General features: G+C 45.9%; 1 protein-coding gene across 1 annotated transcript in view; it reads left to right on the top strand.

Moving 5' to 3' along the window:
• htatsf1 (HIV-1 Tat specific factor 1) overlaps nucleotides 1-16,624 on the top strand; it is a 34,972-nt gene that overhangs the window by 4,430 nt on the left and 13,918 nt on the right. The window contains exons 2-4 of the mRNA XM_070900624.1: nucleotides 788-971; nucleotides 4,274-4,321; nucleotides 8,896-9,050. Coding sequence (XP_070756725.1) covers nucleotides 788-971; nucleotides 4,274-4,321; nucleotides 8,896-9,050 — 387 coding nt within the window. The remainder of the gene's footprint in view (nucleotides 1-787; nucleotides 972-4,273; nucleotides 4,322-8,895; nucleotides 9,051-16,624) is intronic.

The raw sequence follows: 16,624 nt of genomic DNA, 5'->3' as shown, positions 1-16,624 counted from the left end.
TCTCTTCTCCCCCCCCTCCACTCCTCCCCTCTCTCACCCCCCCCCCCCGTCCACTCCTCCCCTCTCTTTTCCCCCCCCCCCCGTCCACTCCTCCCCTCTCTCCCCCCCATCCACTCCTCCCCTCCCTCCCCCCCCCGTCCACTCCTCCCCTCTCTCCCCCCCCCCCCCCCCCCGTCCACTCCTCCCCTCTCTCCCCCCCCCCCCCCGTCCACTCCTCCCCTCTCTCCCCCCCATCCACTCCTCCCCTCCCTCCCCCCCGTCCACTCCTCCCCTCTCTCCCCCCCCCCCCCCCGTCCACTCCTCCCCCATTCCTCCCCTCTCCTCCCCTCTCCTCCCCTCCCCCATTCCTCCCCCTCCCCCATTCCTCCCCTCTCCTCCCCCTCCCCCATTCCTCCCCTCTCCCCCCCCCCGTCCACTCCTCCCCCCTCCCCCATTCCTCCCCTCTCTCTTCCCCCCCCCCTCCCCCATTCCTCCCCTCTCTCTTCCCCCCCTCCCCCATTCCTCCCCTCTCTCTTCCCCCCCTCCCCCATTCCTCCCCTCTCTCTTCCCCCCCCCCCATTCCTCCCCCCTTCGTCCTCCTCCCCCCTCTCTCCCCCCCCATTCCTCCCCTCCCCTATTCCTCCCTCCCCTGTTCCTCCCCTCTGCTTTGCCCCCCATTCTTCCCTTCCGCTCCTCTCTTCCACTTCTCTTTCCCCCCCCCCCCCCCACTTCTCGATACACCCCCCCCGGCCCCCCCACTCTCCCAGCAGGTTGAAAGCAAATGCTGATATCAGTTACGTTATTTTAGATAACTGAAGATTTTCTGGCAACGTATCACGCAAACTATGGTTTCAATGAAGAAAGCTCTGACAAAGTTGGGGTTTCCAGCACTGACACCCAGAAAGCTGTTCGAAAGAAGTCTTTAGAGAGAAATGCAGCTCAACTTGATCAGAAAGAAAAGCAAAAAGGAGAGAAGAGAAAAGCAGATGCAGGTAATGTTATTTTTCTAATGTAATTATTCGGCCAATTTTTCAATGTCTGTCTTTCGAAATTATTAGTTTCTCCACAGGATTTGATTTCAAGTGTGAATGCACTAGAGTTTTTTGAGGACTTGACAATTACGTGAGTGAAGAGCCCATTGGCCTGTACTGAGGTGGATTTAGGTTGGTTAACCTTTCCATTGATTTGTGATAAGTACCTGTGGTCTGTAGCTGACTTGCCTTGGGGGTTTGGCAGAAAGGTTGCTAGAATTTTTCCTGAAATAGCACATGGTTTTGCCTCAAGTATTGCAGACAGTAATCTAAGTAAGGGTTTCAAATGGAGAGCTTGAACAGTTCATAATCATCGCAACAGTATGTTAATTCAGTTTTCTGCATAACTTGTATTTGTTTTTTTGCACACGTCGTCCTAATGTGACCAGTTAGTGCACCACATAGATGTATTCTAGCTTAACAGCAAGTTTGAGGTTATATGTGCATTTTTTTTGGAGTTCTCCTGGAACAGCAAGCACTGTGTATGTGTTCAGCATGGTTCAGTTGCTCTCGCCTTAGTCCAAAGGTTGTGGGTTCAAGTCTCACAGTGGGGGGCACAGTCTCAGGATAAGGGGTCAACCCTTTAAGACGGAGATGCGGAGGAATTTCATCTGAGATTTGAGGACGCAATTTACGTTGACACTGCGGTGCAGTACTGAGGGAGTATCATGCTGTTGGAGGTGCCATCTTTCCGATGAGACATTAAATCAAGGCCCCATCTGCCCACTCCGGTGGATGTAAAAGATGTCCCTATTTGAAGATCAGAGGAGCTCTCCCCAGTGTCCTCGTCTGTATTTATCCCTCAACCAACATCATTAAAACAAATTATCTGGTTAGTTATTTCATTGCCGTTTGTGGGATCTTGCTATGTGTGAAGTGGCTGCCCCATTACCCTACATTACAACAGTGACTACACCTAAAATACTTCGTTGGCTGTAAAGTACTTTGGGATGCTGTGAAAGGCACTATATTAAATGCATGTTTTTGCTTATGCGCTTGATGATAGATTATCCCATTTGCAGTCCAGTAATCTAAAGGTTGACATTACTGATGATATATTGGCCCCAAGTTTCCACACGTGGCAAAACAGGCGTCCCTCCGAACTGGGCGCCTGTTTTTCGCGGCGAAAACGGCGCCTGAAAAAAAACGCGCTATTCTCGAGCGCTTTGCAGCTCGATGTCTGCTTGGCGTGGCGCCCAGGGGGCGGAGCCTACCACTCGCGCCGATTTTGTAAGTAGGAGGGGACGGGTACAATTTAAATGAGTTTTTTTCGTGCCCGCAACCCTGCATGTGCGCGTTGGAGCGTTCGCGCACGCGCAGTCTGAAGGAAACATTGGCACTTGGCCATTTTAAAAAGTGCTGCAGAAAAAGTGAAAATTTGTTTATTGAACCCTTGCAAAGGCTTGTATTTTAATTTTCTTGATATTTCTGTGTGTGAGGGTGAGGGAGTGCATTCTGTAATTAAAGATAGACTGTGATAAACGGAACACATGCACTTGTTTGAGACTATTCAAATTCTTTGTAGCTGTTCAATTTTTAACATTTTTTAATAAAACCACATTGCCCTTCCATGATCAGCACTGAGGCTTCTTGCAGCTTTCTCCCCCTGCTGTCCGTTGGGCCCGACGGCAAACGGCTGCCTCAAGTAATGAGGCTTCCTGCAGCCTGCTTCTTGCAGCCTTCTCCCTGCCTCCCCCCCCCTGCTGTCGGGAACAGCTGCCTTAAGTAATGAGGCTTCCTGCAGCCTGCTTCTTGCAGCCTTCTCCCTGCCTCCCCCCCCCTGCTGTCGGGAACAGCTGCCTTAAGTAATGAGGCTTCCTGCAGCCTTTTCCCTGCCTCCACCCCCCCCACCCTGCCGTCGGTCAGTCCCGAAGGCAAACCGCTGCCTGGAAGGCCTGCCTGAAGCACTTTCACACAGGTAGGAGCATGGTTTATTTAATCTTTTCTTTGCTTATAAATTTTTATTCAGGTTGGATTTATTTGTATAATATTTGTATAAGTATAACTAAGGATTTATTGTAGAATGTAATGACTTCCCTTCCCCTCCCCCCACCCCCACCTCGTTCCGGACGCCTAATTTGTAACCTGCGCCTGATTTTTTTAATGTGTAGACAAGGTTTTTTCAAGCCGACAAAAATCTTCACTTGCTCCATTCTAAGTTAGTTTGGAGTACGTTTTCACTGTGGAAACTTTCAAATCAGGCGTCAGTGGCCGGACATGCCCCCTTTTTTGAAAAAAAAATTCTGTTCAAAAGTGAAACTGTTCTACCTGACTAGAACTGCAGAAAACTTAAATGTGGGGAATTCCGATTTCTAAGATATCCCGTTCTCCACCAGTTGCTCCTAAAAATCAGGAGCAAATCATGTGGAAACTTGGGGCCATTTAACATACAAAACTATGGAGCAGCTACTTGTTGGGCCAGACCAACCAATGAAATTGGCGTATCGCCATTCACAGTAATGGGGAGTTCCGTTTGTATGGAGATCAGCATTTCTATGAATGGGGATACCCCCAAAAACACAAACATTTTAAATAAATAAGAAAAACACTTCACACATTTAAAATTAATTGAAATTGAATGTAATGAAATGTTTTGGACGAAAAAAAAAAATTTTTTTAATATGTTTAATTAGATGTAAACTTACCTTAACGGACAGGTTTTTTAATATAAAATGTTATTTTCCTGTCTTTTAAAACTCTTACGTTAGTAAAAGCAGGCCTTACAGCTGCTTTTACCTGGCGTAAGTGTTTGAAGGATATTTGCTGGGCAGGAGTTGGGCAAGTAGCCCAAATCTCCGCCCGCGAAGGCCCTTCTCCCGGGCATGCGTTGGAACTGTTAGCAAGTGCTGAATTTCAGCGCATGCGCATCGTGCGTCAAGAACCAGCATCTTTGGCCCATACTGTTAAAATAGATGAAATTTTCTCACCTAGATGAGCAATTTGACGAGCGGAAAAAGTGATCATTCTCAGTTTTGATGCTGTAACCTGTATTGCTGTTCATACGTCCATGTAAAATGACAACTGTTGACCACATTTACGCTAATCCTTTGTTCTACCGAATATCTCATTTAATGCATTGTATGATTTTTTTTATTATGTTATATTAGTACTGTGAGCTGAGGGTACATTGTTTTGCCCTACTGTCTAGCCCCATATCACAATGGTCTTTAGGAAACTTTGGGATGCTAGTAAAATTACACTCAACATTTTGTATATGATATTTAATTGATATTTAACAATGCGTGTATATATACTTTTTATAGGCTGGATTGACGTCGAGGAACAGAAGAACACAAATGTGTACGTGTCTGGTAAGTACTGGGCTGAGGAATGTATGTTGTTAGTTGACAAATGTGAATCTTGTATGATTGGTTTCATCATTATGAGATGATTGTTATGATTCTGGTGCATTCCAGATACTTTTCAGGTATCCAGCTCAAAGGTCCACTTCCATAGGCAAGCCCCCCACTCTCTATGAACTGGAATATGGCCCTATATACAAAGTAATCTGCGATAGATGACTGCAGGATATACACGGGGCACTTATTTTTCTTACTGGGTATCCACTATAAATATTATGGGTGCACTCTCTGATTGAACAGACAACCCTATGACAGACTGTATACCCCAGGCTACAAGTTGCAAATTAGGTTTATTAAGAAATAAAATTAAAAGCAAAAATAAGAAAACATAGGGTTTCTTAGTTATAGAATCTGTTACAGAACAAAATGCCTTAAGGATCTCTTTAGTCCTTCGCTTTTGCTTTGGACAAATGTGCACTGTGTGAAGTTGCTACTTGAAGTAGGGCGTTTATGGAGTGTTCTACTCACAGCAGTTGACACACACACTCCCTGTCATGTTAAAACTACAGATCCTACTTTGAGTACTGTATTCAGCGTTGTTGCCAAGATAAAGTAGAAGCCCAATGATCCCCAATGTCAAAGGACTGAATTATGAGAAAAGAAGGTCCTAAAAGGAGGTGACTGTGAAAGAGATATAAAAGTATATCTGCAGCATTGCATCAAAGTTTTCCACAATATTAGAATAAAATAGCATAGGCTAAAACTGGTGAAAGGAAAGTTGAGAACGGTTTCCAGATGAACTTCACATAAAGAGTGATTTGTACTTGAAATCATTTCCTGTGTATGGGGATTCAAAGCTGGACTTTCAAAGAGTCAGGTGTGATGTGGTGAGGTGTAGGGTAGTTTTTTTTTCTGGGTGGATGAGAATGGCTTCCCTCATCTGAATTTCTCTTGTGATCTTGGATGCTGGGATGTAAAAGTGGGAGAAAAGTACATGTCAACGCTGATCAATTTGGAAATTAAACAGTTTTCTGCCTGCTGCCACTGTATAAGCAATCTTGATGTAAACTAAGATTGTTTTGGGATTCCCAAAAACAAAAACCAAAGTGTTCTAATCAGCAGAATAAAATGTGTCTCAGTTAGAATATCTTCCAAAACGAAGTTTATTTTTAAAAAGTTGATCACTTTCATGTGAATCATCAGCTAAAAGAACTTCTTAAATTCATAGGCCCGCAATTTGCCATCAGCGGCAAAACAAAGGCATTTGCTACTGGCCCCAAAGTAAGATTCGCACAAAGATCTTGGGAAATTGGTGTCAAGAATTTCTGGTTTTCCGATGCTTAATTGAAATCCATGTAGTATCGTGGGAATCCCATAGTGCACGCGGCTGTGCTATCAATAAGCTGTCTAAGCAGCCAATCAAAGTGCAGAATTCCCCACCGAGAACCAGGAAGTGGGTAAGCTCCTAAAATTCTAACATTTTAAAATGTTAGAGAGCAAAACAAAGATTGGAGCTCTCATATGGGGAAAGAGCAAACCTGAAATAAAGATGAACACTTTTTTTAAGCTACTGAATTAAAATTTTTATTAAAATGGATACATTTGACACTGCACAAAATTAAAATTAGTTACTCCTAATCCTTTGGGTCTAACTTTTAATGGGGTATTTAATAGCGTAATTACTAGCGTCAGGGTTGCACTGATCTTCAGCAGCCAGGCGCTATTGGTTTTAGCCCCCTGTGAGCCTCTAATGAATTTTCGGTCGGGGTGCTAAAAGCTGCGCTCCCGGTCGGTAACCTCTTGCGCTCCCATTAACGTCCCCTCTGGCCGCTAACTAAGGCATCAGGCAACCGAAAATCCAGCCCACTATATGGTATGTGTTTCAGCAGAGATTTTGTCGATTCCAAATGCTGCTTTTCAGGGAAGAGTAGCTGAGAAGGTTTTCTGTTAATTTTCTTGATGTTTTTATCTTGGGAGTACCTTCTAAGTGAGCTGCAATATACTGTTGATACTGTTCTTGATTAATGATCGTGTGACTATTTCCAAGAACCAACCAGGGGGCAGGCTATCTTAGATCTGGTCCTGTGTAATGAGACAGGATTAATAAACAATCTCCTAGTAAAGGGTCCCCTCGGAATGAGTGATCATAGCATGATTGAATTTCAAATTCAGATGGACGGTGAGAAAGTTGGATCTCTAACCAACTTACTAAGCTTAAATAAAGGAGACTGGAGGTATGAGGGCAGAGTTGGTTAAAGTGGACTGGCAAAATAGATTAAAGTGCAGGACGGTTGATGAACAGTGGTGTACATTTAAGGAGATACTTCACAACTCTCAAGAAAAATATATTCCAGTGAGGAGGAAAGGGTGTAAGAGAAAAGATAGCCATCTGTGGCTAGTTAAAGAAATAAAGGATGGTATCCAACTAAAAACAAGGGCATACAAAGTGGCCAAAACTAGTGGGAGGACAGAAGACTGGGACGCTTTTAAAAGCCAGCAAAGAACGACTCAAAAAATGATTAAGAAAGGAAAGATGGACTATGAAAGTAAACTAGCACAAAGTATAAAAACAGATAGCAAGAGTTTCTATAGGTATATAAAAAGGAAAAGAGTGGCTAAAGTAAATGTTGGTCCCTTAGAGGAAGAGACTGGGGAATTAGTAATGAGGAGCATGGAGATGGCAGAAACGCTGAACAAATATTTTGTATCAGTCTTTATGGTAGAGGACACTAACAATATTCTGACAGTGGATAGTCAAGGGGCTGTAGGGAGGGAGGAACTTAACACAATCTCTAAGGAGGTGGTACTCAGTAAGATAATGGGACTAAAGGCAGATAAATCCCCTGGACCTGATAGCTTGCATCCTAGGGTCTTAAGAGAAGTAGCGGCAGTGATAGTGGTTGTAATTTACCAAAATTCCCTGGATTCTGGGGAGGTCCCAGCAGATTGTAAAACTGCAAATGTAACGCCCCTATTTAAAAAAGGAGACAGACAAAAAGCAGGAAACTGTAGACTAATTAGCCTAACATCTGTGGTTGGGAAAATGTTGAAGTCCATTATTAAAGAAGCAGTAGCAGGACATTTGGAAAAGCAAAATTTGGTCAGGCAGAGTCAGCATGGATTTATGAAGAGGATGTCATGTTTGACAAATTTGCTGGAGTTCTTTGAGGATGTAACGAACAGGGTGGATAAAGGGAAACCAGTGGATGTGGTGTATTTGGATTTCCAGAAGGCATTTGAAAAGGTGCCTCATAAAAGGTTACTGCACAAGATAAAAGTTCACGGGGTTGTGGGTAATATATTAACATGGATAGAGGATTGGCTAACCAACAGAGAACAGAGAGTTGGGATAAATGGTTCATTCTCTGGTTGGCAACCAGTGACTAGTGGGGTGCTGCAGGGATCCCAACTATTTATAATCTATATTAACGACTTGGAAGAAGACTGAGTAACGTAGCCAAGTTTGCTGATGATACAAAGATGGGAGGAAAAGCAATGTGTGAGGAGGACACAAAAAATCTGCAAAAGGACATATACAGGCTAAGTGAGTGGGCAAAAATTTGGCAAATGGAGTATAATGTTGGAAAGTGTGAGGTCATGCACTTTGGCAGAAAAAAATCAAAGAGCAATTTATTATTTAAATGGAGAAAGATTGCAAAGTGCCGCAGTACAGCGGGACCTGGGGGTACTTGTGCATGAAACACAAAAGGATGATGGTATGCAGGTACAGCAAGTGATCAGGAAGGCCAATGGTATCTTGGCCTTTATTGAAAAGGGGATGGAGTATAAAAGCAGGGAAGTCTTGCTACAGCTATATAAGGTATTGATGAGGCCACACTTGGAATACTGCGTGCAGTTTTGGTTTCCATATTTACGAAAAGATATACTTGCTTTGGAGGCAGTTCAGAGAAGGTTCACTAGGTTGATTCCGGGGATGAGGGGGTTGACTTATGAGGAAAGGTTGAGTAGGTTGGGCCTCTACTCATTGGAATTCAGAAGAATGAGAGGTGATCTTATCGAAACGTATAAGATTATGAGGGGGCTTGACAAGGTGGATGCAGAGAGGAGGTTTCCACTGATGCGGGAGACTAGAACTAGAGGGCATGATCTTAGAATAAGGGGCCGCCCATTAAAAAAAGTGCTAAGGAGAAATTTCTTCTCTGAGGGTTGTAAATCTGTGGAATTCGCTGCCTCAGAGAGCTGTGGAAGCTGGAACATTGAATAAATTTAAGACAGAAATAGACAGTGCCTTAAACGATAAGGGGTTATGGGGAGTGGACAGGGAAGTGGAGCTGAGTCCAAGATCAGATCAGCCATGACCTAATTGAATGGCGGAGCAGGCTCGAGGGGTCTTATGGCCTACTCCTGCTCTTATTTCTTATATAAGTACTCGTTCACCATTTTCACCTCAAAACTGCTGGAGTGATGATTATTTATTTGTAGCTTTTAAATGACTTTGCATGTGGTGGAAGGGAAATGCTATTTGGACAGTCACAACCTTTTATTTCCACCTGGAACTCCTAAAGTAGTAATTTGATATTTGAATATCTGTTTGTTTTAAGTTAGTTATTTCTCATTTTCAGGGTTACCTCCAGACATTACAAATGATGAATTTGTAGTGCTAATGGCAAAGTTTGGGATCATCATGCAAAACCCTGAAACAGAAGAGTATAAAATTAAATTGTACAAAGACAAAGATGGAAATCTCAAGGGAGATGGTCTCTGCTGCTACCTAAAGGTACACAACTATTTGACCTTTAACTGGAAATTTGATTTATTCGTGATGATATCTGTTACACAGTGCAGCAGATATTTAAAATGTGACTCTTCCTGTTTTGAATTATATAGTTTATACTAACTCATGATTTCCACCAAGTATTCCAAGGAATCCTGGTGATAAAATTAACACTTTTATCATAAAGCAGATGAAGATCCTAGCAAGGCAAATAGGGCTCAAAACAAATGAATCATCAGTGGTGACTAATTACATTGGAAATAGGTGAAAGCAAACCCCATTATCAAAATTGATGGTAAAAGATCCAGGAAACTGAATCTGCTAATTTCAAATCAGTACTGGGCGCATAAATGATAGAACTAATTAACAGGAGTAAACTTGAAGTTACCTGTATGATAAATTGTAAACATTAAATAACCTGGCTGCAGAACAGGAGGAACCTGCCGGGCTATCCTCTGACCTTTTTGAGGAAGTGAGTTCCAGTACTTTATGGCATGCTGTACATAGACTTCCAAAATGCTCATGATGAAGTTCCATGCAAAGGGTTGTTAAATTGAGCTGGAAATGATGGGGAGTCAAGGCAGACCTGAGAATGGATAAGAAATTGGCTGAATGGGAAGTAATGAACGCTTGTGGAGAAATTAAGTTTGGTTGGGGTGCATCCCTGAGTGGTGTGCTGCATGGTTGATGTTAGGACTCCTACTGTTGCCAAATTTACACTTTAGTGACTTGGTGACTAGTAAGCTCAATGCAAACTGGTCAGATTGAAAAATGATAAATGGGTTGGCGGGGAAATTGAATCACAGCAAAATATGTAAGCAGGTAGAAAAATAGCAGATAACATTTAGTACAAGTGTAAAATACTGCACACAGGAAAAGAAAATGTCCATAAATATTGTATGAATATCCATGGCTAGAGTAAGTGGTCAACATATCTGATCAGTGTGCAGCGGGCACATGAAATGCTGAACTATATAGCCTGGGCAGAGTACAAGGCAAAGAAAGCGATGCTTCAACTGTGAATATTTGGGACCACACTTGGGGCCCAAGTTTCCACACGCGCCGAGAACGGCGCAGTCCCGACCTGGACGCCCGTTTTTCGCGCCAGAAAGTGTGCCTAAAAAAATCCTCCGTATTCTTCACCTCCCTGCAGGCTCTCTGGCCCTCGGCACAGCGCAGCACGAGCTGTGGGGGGGGCGGAGCCAGGTCCCTGCGCTGTAAACAGTGCCGGGACCTCTGCACATGCGCACAACAGTGGGCACGCAAGTGCAGTAGCTCCAGGCGCCCGAAACTGTGTGGGAGGGGCCCGAAGCACGCAGCCCCTAGCCCTGGCCCAATGGCCTCACTGGGGCTGCGTGAATAAGGCTCCTCCCACGACCAGCTCCTTCTCCTCCCCCCCCCCCCGCCGACCAAACCCGACACCTGCTCCCCCCCGCCTCCGGACCAGACCCGACACCCGCCCCCCCCCCCCCCCCCCCCCGCCTCCGGACCAGAACCGACACCCATGCCCCCACCCCCCCCCGCGCGCTCCTGTTCCCGCTCCCCGCCCCCCCCCCGGACTGGACCCGACCCGCGCTCCTGTTCCCACTCCCCGCCCCGCCGACTGGACCCGACCCGATTCCCGGACTGGATCCGACCTGACCTCTCTCTCGAACCGAACCTAACCTACCCAACCCAACGCCACCTACCTGTAAATCTGGTGTTGGGGACGGGCCCTGCCCGAAGTCTCGGGCCGGCCCGTTCAGCCTTCGGTTATGAAAGGCCTGCCTGAAGCACTTTCACACAGGTAGGAAGATGGTTTATTTAATCTTTTCTTTGTATAAGTATAAATAAGGATTTATTATAGAATTTAATGACTTCCCTTCCCCCCCCCCCCCCCCACCTCGTTCTGGACGCCTAATTTGTAACCTGCGCCTGATTTTTTAATGTGTAGAACAGGTTTTTTCAGTTCTACAAAAATCTTCACTTGCTCCATTCTACTTTAGTTTGGAGTACGTTTTCACTGTGGAAACTTTCAAATCGGGCGTCAGTGGCTGGACACGCCCCTTTTTGAAGAAAAAATTCTGTTCCAAAGTAGAACTGTTCTACCTGACTAGAACTGCAGAAAAAAAAATATGGAGAATTGCGATTTCTAAGATAGTCCGCTCTCCACCAGTTGCTCCTAAAAAATCAGGCGCAAATCATGTGGAAACTTGGGCCCTTTGAGTGGTGTGCCTGATTCTGGGCACGGAGGCACAAGCCCTGATAATGGTTCAGAGAAGAGCCTCCCGTTTAATCTACAGTATCGGAGAGCTAAAGTCTGATAAAAGAATGTAGAAACTTGAGTTTTTCAACCAGGAAAGCTGAGTGAGAGGGGATGTTGTGGGGTAATAAGCTAGTAAATGGTACAGAAAAAGTAAATCCAGAACATTACATCAAATTAAACTATGATAATGACACGAGAGATTCGGGTTCAACCAAGTGAATGATGTGAAGAAGTTCTTCAAGAGAAGGGCTGAACTTCTGGGTAGGTTATGGGAGACAAGCATCTTGGAATCATTTGAGAAACAGTTGGATGCTGTGACTTTCCAGCTGTGATTGGGACTCGAGTGCGAGACATTTCAAGTAGAAATGCGCTTCATTTGAATGAAGCGGGATACTATTAATCAATCATGGGATGTGGGCGTCGTTGGAAAGGCCAGCTTTTGTCGCCCATCCTTAATAGCCCTCGAGAAGGTGGTGGTGAGCTGCTGCCTTGAACCACTGCAGTCCGTGTGGTGAAGGAACTCCCACAGTGCTGTTAGCGGGGGAGTTCCAGGATTTTGACCCAGTGACGATGAAGAATCGTAAACATAGAAAATAGGTGCAGGAGTAGGCCATTCGGCCCTTTGAGCCTGCACACCATTCAATAAGATCATGGCTGATCATCTACCTCAGTACCCCTTTCCTGCTTTCTCTCCATACTCCTTGATCCCTTTAGCTGTAAGGGCCATATCTAACTCCCTCTTGAATATATCCAATGAACTGGCATCAACAACTCTCTGCGGTAGGGAATTCCACAGGTTAACAACTCTCTGAGTTAAGAAGTTTCTCATCTCAGTCCTAAATGGTTACCCCTTATCCTTAGACTGTGTCCCCTGGTTCTGGACTTCCCCAACATCGGGAACATTCTTCCTGCATCTAACCTGTCCAGTCCCGTCCCGTCAGAACTTTGTTTCTATGAGATCCCCTCTCATCCTTCTAAACTTCAATGAATAAAGACCCAGTCGATCCAGTTTCTCCTCGTATGTCAGTCCAATCATCTCAGGAATCAGTCTGGTGAACCTTTGCTGCACTCCTTCAATAGCAAGAATGTCCTTTCTCGAATTAGGAGACCAAAACTGAACATGATATTCCAGGTGAGGCCTCACCAAGGCCCTGTACAATTGCAGTAAGACCTTCCTGCTCCTATACTCAAATACCCTAGCTATAAAGGCCAACATACCATTTGCCGCCTTCACCGCCTGCTGTACCTGCATGCCAACTTTCAATGACTGATGTACCATGACACCCAGATCTCATTGCACCTCCCCTTTTCCTAATCTGCCACCATTCAGATAATATTCTGCCTTTGTGTTTTTGCCCCCAAAGTGGATAACCTCACATTTATTCACATTATACTGCATCTATCATGCATTTGGCCATTCACCTAACCTGTCCAAGTCACTGTGCAGCCTCTTAGCGTCCTCCTCACAGCTGATGTACCATGACACCCAGTTTAGTGTCATCTGCAAACTTGGAGATCTTACATTCAATTCCTTCATCCAAATCATTAATGTATATTGTAAATAGCTGGGGTCCCAGCACTGAGCCCTGTGGCACCCCACTAGTCACTGCCTGCCATTCTGAAAAGGACCCGTTTATCCCGACTCTCTGCTTCCTGTCTGATTCCAAGTCAGGATGGTGTGTAACTTGGAGGTGGTGGTGTTCCCATGTGCCTAATGCCCTCGACCTTCTAGGTGATAGAGGTTGCGGATTTGGAAGGTGCTGTTGAAGAAGCCTTGGTGAGTTGCAGCAGTGCATCTTGTAGGTGGTACACACTGCAGTCACGGTGCGCGGTGGTGGAGGGAGTGAATGTTTAAGGTAGTGGATGGTGGCATTGAAGCAGGCTGCTTTGTCCTGGATTGTGTCAAGTTTCTTGAGTTTTATAGGAGCTATACTCAGCCAGGCAAGTGGAGAGTATTCCATCACACTCCTGACATGTGCCTTGTAGATGGTGGAAAGGCTTTGGGGAATCAGGAGGTGAGTCGCTCGCTGCAGAATACCCAGCCTCTGACCTGCTCTTGTAGCCACAATATTTATGTGGCTGGTCCAGTTAAGTTTCTGGTCAATGATGACCCCCAGGATGTTGATGGTGGGGGATTCAACAATGGTAATGGTGCTGATGATGGTGGTTAGACTTTCTCTTGATGGAGGTGATCATTGCCTGGCACTGTGTGGTGCTGCTTCGCAACCCAAGCCCGAATGTCATCCAGGTCTTGTTGCATGCGGGCATGGATTGCTTCATTATCTGAGGAGTTGTGAATGGATCTGCTCACTGCAATCATCAGCGAACATCCCCACTTCTGACCTTATGATGGAGGGAAGATCATTGATGAAGCAACTGAAGATGGTTGGGCCTCGGACACTGCCTTAAGGAACTCCTGCAGCAATGTCCTGGGGCTGAGATGATTGGTTTCCAGCAACCATAACCATCTTCCTTTGTGCTAGGTATGACTAGCCAGTGTAGAATTTTCCCCCTGATTACCCTGATTCCCATTGACTTCAATTTTGCTAGGGCTTCTTGATGCCACACGGTCAAATGCTGCCTTGATGTCGAGGGCAGTCGCTTTCCCCCTCGCCTCTGGAATTCCGCACTTTTGTCGATATTTGTACCAAGGCTGTAATGAGGTTTGGAGCCGAGTGGCCCAGGCGCATTGGTGAGCAGGTTATTGGTGAGTAAGTGCCACTTGATAGCACGGTCAATGATACCTTCCATTACTGCTGATGATTGAGAGTAGATTGATGGGGCAGTAATTGGCTGGATTGGATTTGTCCTGCTTTTTGTGGACAGGACATAGCTGGGCGGTTTTCCACTTTGTCCCACACCTGATCTTGCAAACATTGTTAAACCTGAAAGTTACTGAATTAAACATGTTTCAAACTAATCTGAATTGGTCATATTTCAGATAATCAGACTTTCTTTCCAGATGAATACTTTTATAATAAAAAAAGTGGCAGTCATTTCCTGTTGGTTTTCCTGACCTTGGGTAGCAGTCAGACATTCATGATCTACCAATCAAAGTGTCTGCAGCATTAGGCTGTCATAGACCTCAACTTTTACAAGCCGACTTTTAAGGGACACAGCTCCACCTTACTGACTTTCCATACCAAAAGGGATGGGTTTGCAGATGTTTCAATGTTTCAGCGGCAGTTGGTGAGAGGGGAGCGGCCTATAAAAGGCCCAGCGGGAGATCGAGAGCCAGCGGCAGTTGGTGAGAGGGGAGCGGCCTATAAAAGGCCCAGCGGGAGATCGAGAGCCAGCGGCAGTTGGTGAGAGGGGAGCGGCCTATAAAAGGCCCAGCGGGAGATCGAGAGCCAGCGGCAGTTGGTGAGAGGGGAGCGGCCTATAAAAGGCCCAGCGGGAGATCGAGAGCCAGCGGCAGTTGGTGAGAGGCGGGAGCGGCCTTTAAAAGGCCCAGCGAGAGATCGAGAGCCAGTGGCAGTTGGTGAGAGGCGGGAGCGGCCTATAAAAGGCCCAGCGGGAGATCGAGAGCCAGCGGCAGTTGGTGAGAGGCGGGAGCGGCCTATAAAAGGCAGCTACAGCGGGAGAGAAAGCAAAATAGAAGTAGAAAGGAATCAAAAGGTGATGTCACAGCCAATGGGGTAAGTGATTGGCTGGTGATTGGTGAGTAGCTTTTCTTTTTATTTTTTATATCAGTAAGTGAACTGTAACATTGTTATTACCAATTTAAGGGTATCTAAGGGTTGAGGCATGGCAGGAGAGCTCGGTCACGTGATATGCTCCTCCTGTACCATGTGGGAACTCGGACACTTCCGGTGTCCCTGACGACTACGTGTGTGAGAAGTGTATCCGCCTCGAGCTCCTGACGGTCCGCGTTGTGGAATTGGAGCTGAGGGTGGATTCACTCTGGAGCATCCACGATGCTGAGAATGACGTGAGTATCACGTGTAGTGAGTTGGTCTTACCGCAGGAGAAGGGTCCACAGCCAGATAGGGAATGGAAGACCAGCAGGAAGAGCAGTGCAAGGAAGGTAGTGCAGGGGTCCCCTGTGGTCATCCCCCTGCAAAACAGATACACCGCTTTGAGTACTGTTGGGGGGGATGACTCATCAGGGGAGGGCAGCAGCAGCCAAGTTCATGGCACCGTGGCTGGCTCTGCTGCACAGGAGGGCAGGAAAAAGAGTGGGAGCGCGATAGTGATAGGGGATTCAATGGTGAGGGGAATAGATAGGCGTTTCTGCGGCCGCAACCGAGACTCCAGGATGGTATGTTGCCTCCCTGGTGCAAGGGTCAAGGATGTCTCGGAGCGGGTGCAGGACATTCTGAAATGGGAGGGAGAACAGCCAGTTGTCGTGGTGCACATTGGTACCAACGACATAGGTAAAAAAAGGGATGAGGTCCTACGAAACGAATTTTAGGAGCTAAATTAAAAAGTAGGACCTCAAAAGTAGTAATCTCGGGATTGCTACCAGTGCCACGTGCTAGTCAGAGTAGGAATCGCAGGATAGCGCAGATGAATACGTGGCTTGAGCAGTGGTGCAGCAGGGAGGGATTCAAATTCCTGGGGCATTGGAACCGGTTCTGGGGGAGGTGGGACCAGTACAAACCGGATGGTCTGCACCTGGGCAAGACCGGAACCAATGTCCTAGGGGGAGTGTTTGCTAGTGCTGTTGGGGAGCAGTTAAACTAATATGGCAGGGGGATGGGAACCAATGCAGGGAGACAGAGGGAGACAGAGGGAGACAGAGGGAGACAGAGGGAGACAGAGGGAGACAGAGGGAGACAGAGGGAGACAGAGGGAGACAGAGGGAGACAAAAAGGAGGCAAAGACAAAAAAGAGGCAAAATCAAAAGACAGAAAGGAGATGAGGAAAAGTGGAGGGCAGAGAAACCCAAGGCAAAGAACAAAAAGGGCCACTGTAAAATTCAAAAAGGACAAAGGGTGTTAAAAAAAACAAGCTTTGTGTCTTAATGCAAGGAGTATCCGCAATAAGGTGGATGAATTAACTATGCAAATAGATGTTAACAAATATGATGTGATTGGGATTACGGCGACGTGGCTCCAGGATTTTCAGGGCTGGGAACTCAACATCCAGGGGTATTCAACATTCAGGAAGGATAGAATAAAAGGAAAAGGAGGTGGGGTAGCATTGCTGGTTAAAGAGGAGATTAATGCAATAGTTAGGAAAGACATTAGCTTGGATGATGTGGGATCTATATGGGTAGAGCTGCAGAACACCAAAGGGCAAAAAACGTTAGTGGGAGTTGTGTACAGACCTCCAAATAGTAGTAGTGATGTTGGGGAGGGCATCAAACAGGAAATTAGGGGTGCATGCA

The sequence above is a fragment of the Pristiophorus japonicus genome, chromosome 15, assembly GCF_044704955.1.
Source record: "Pristiophorus japonicus isolate sPriJap1 chromosome 15, sPriJap1.hap1, whole genome shotgun sequence".
NCBI lineage: Eukaryota > Metazoa > Chordata > Chondrichthyes > Pristiophoridae > Pristiophorus > Pristiophorus japonicus.
Note: the sequence above shows the minus strand (reverse complement) of the source record. Positions and strands in the feature narration are given on the sequence as shown.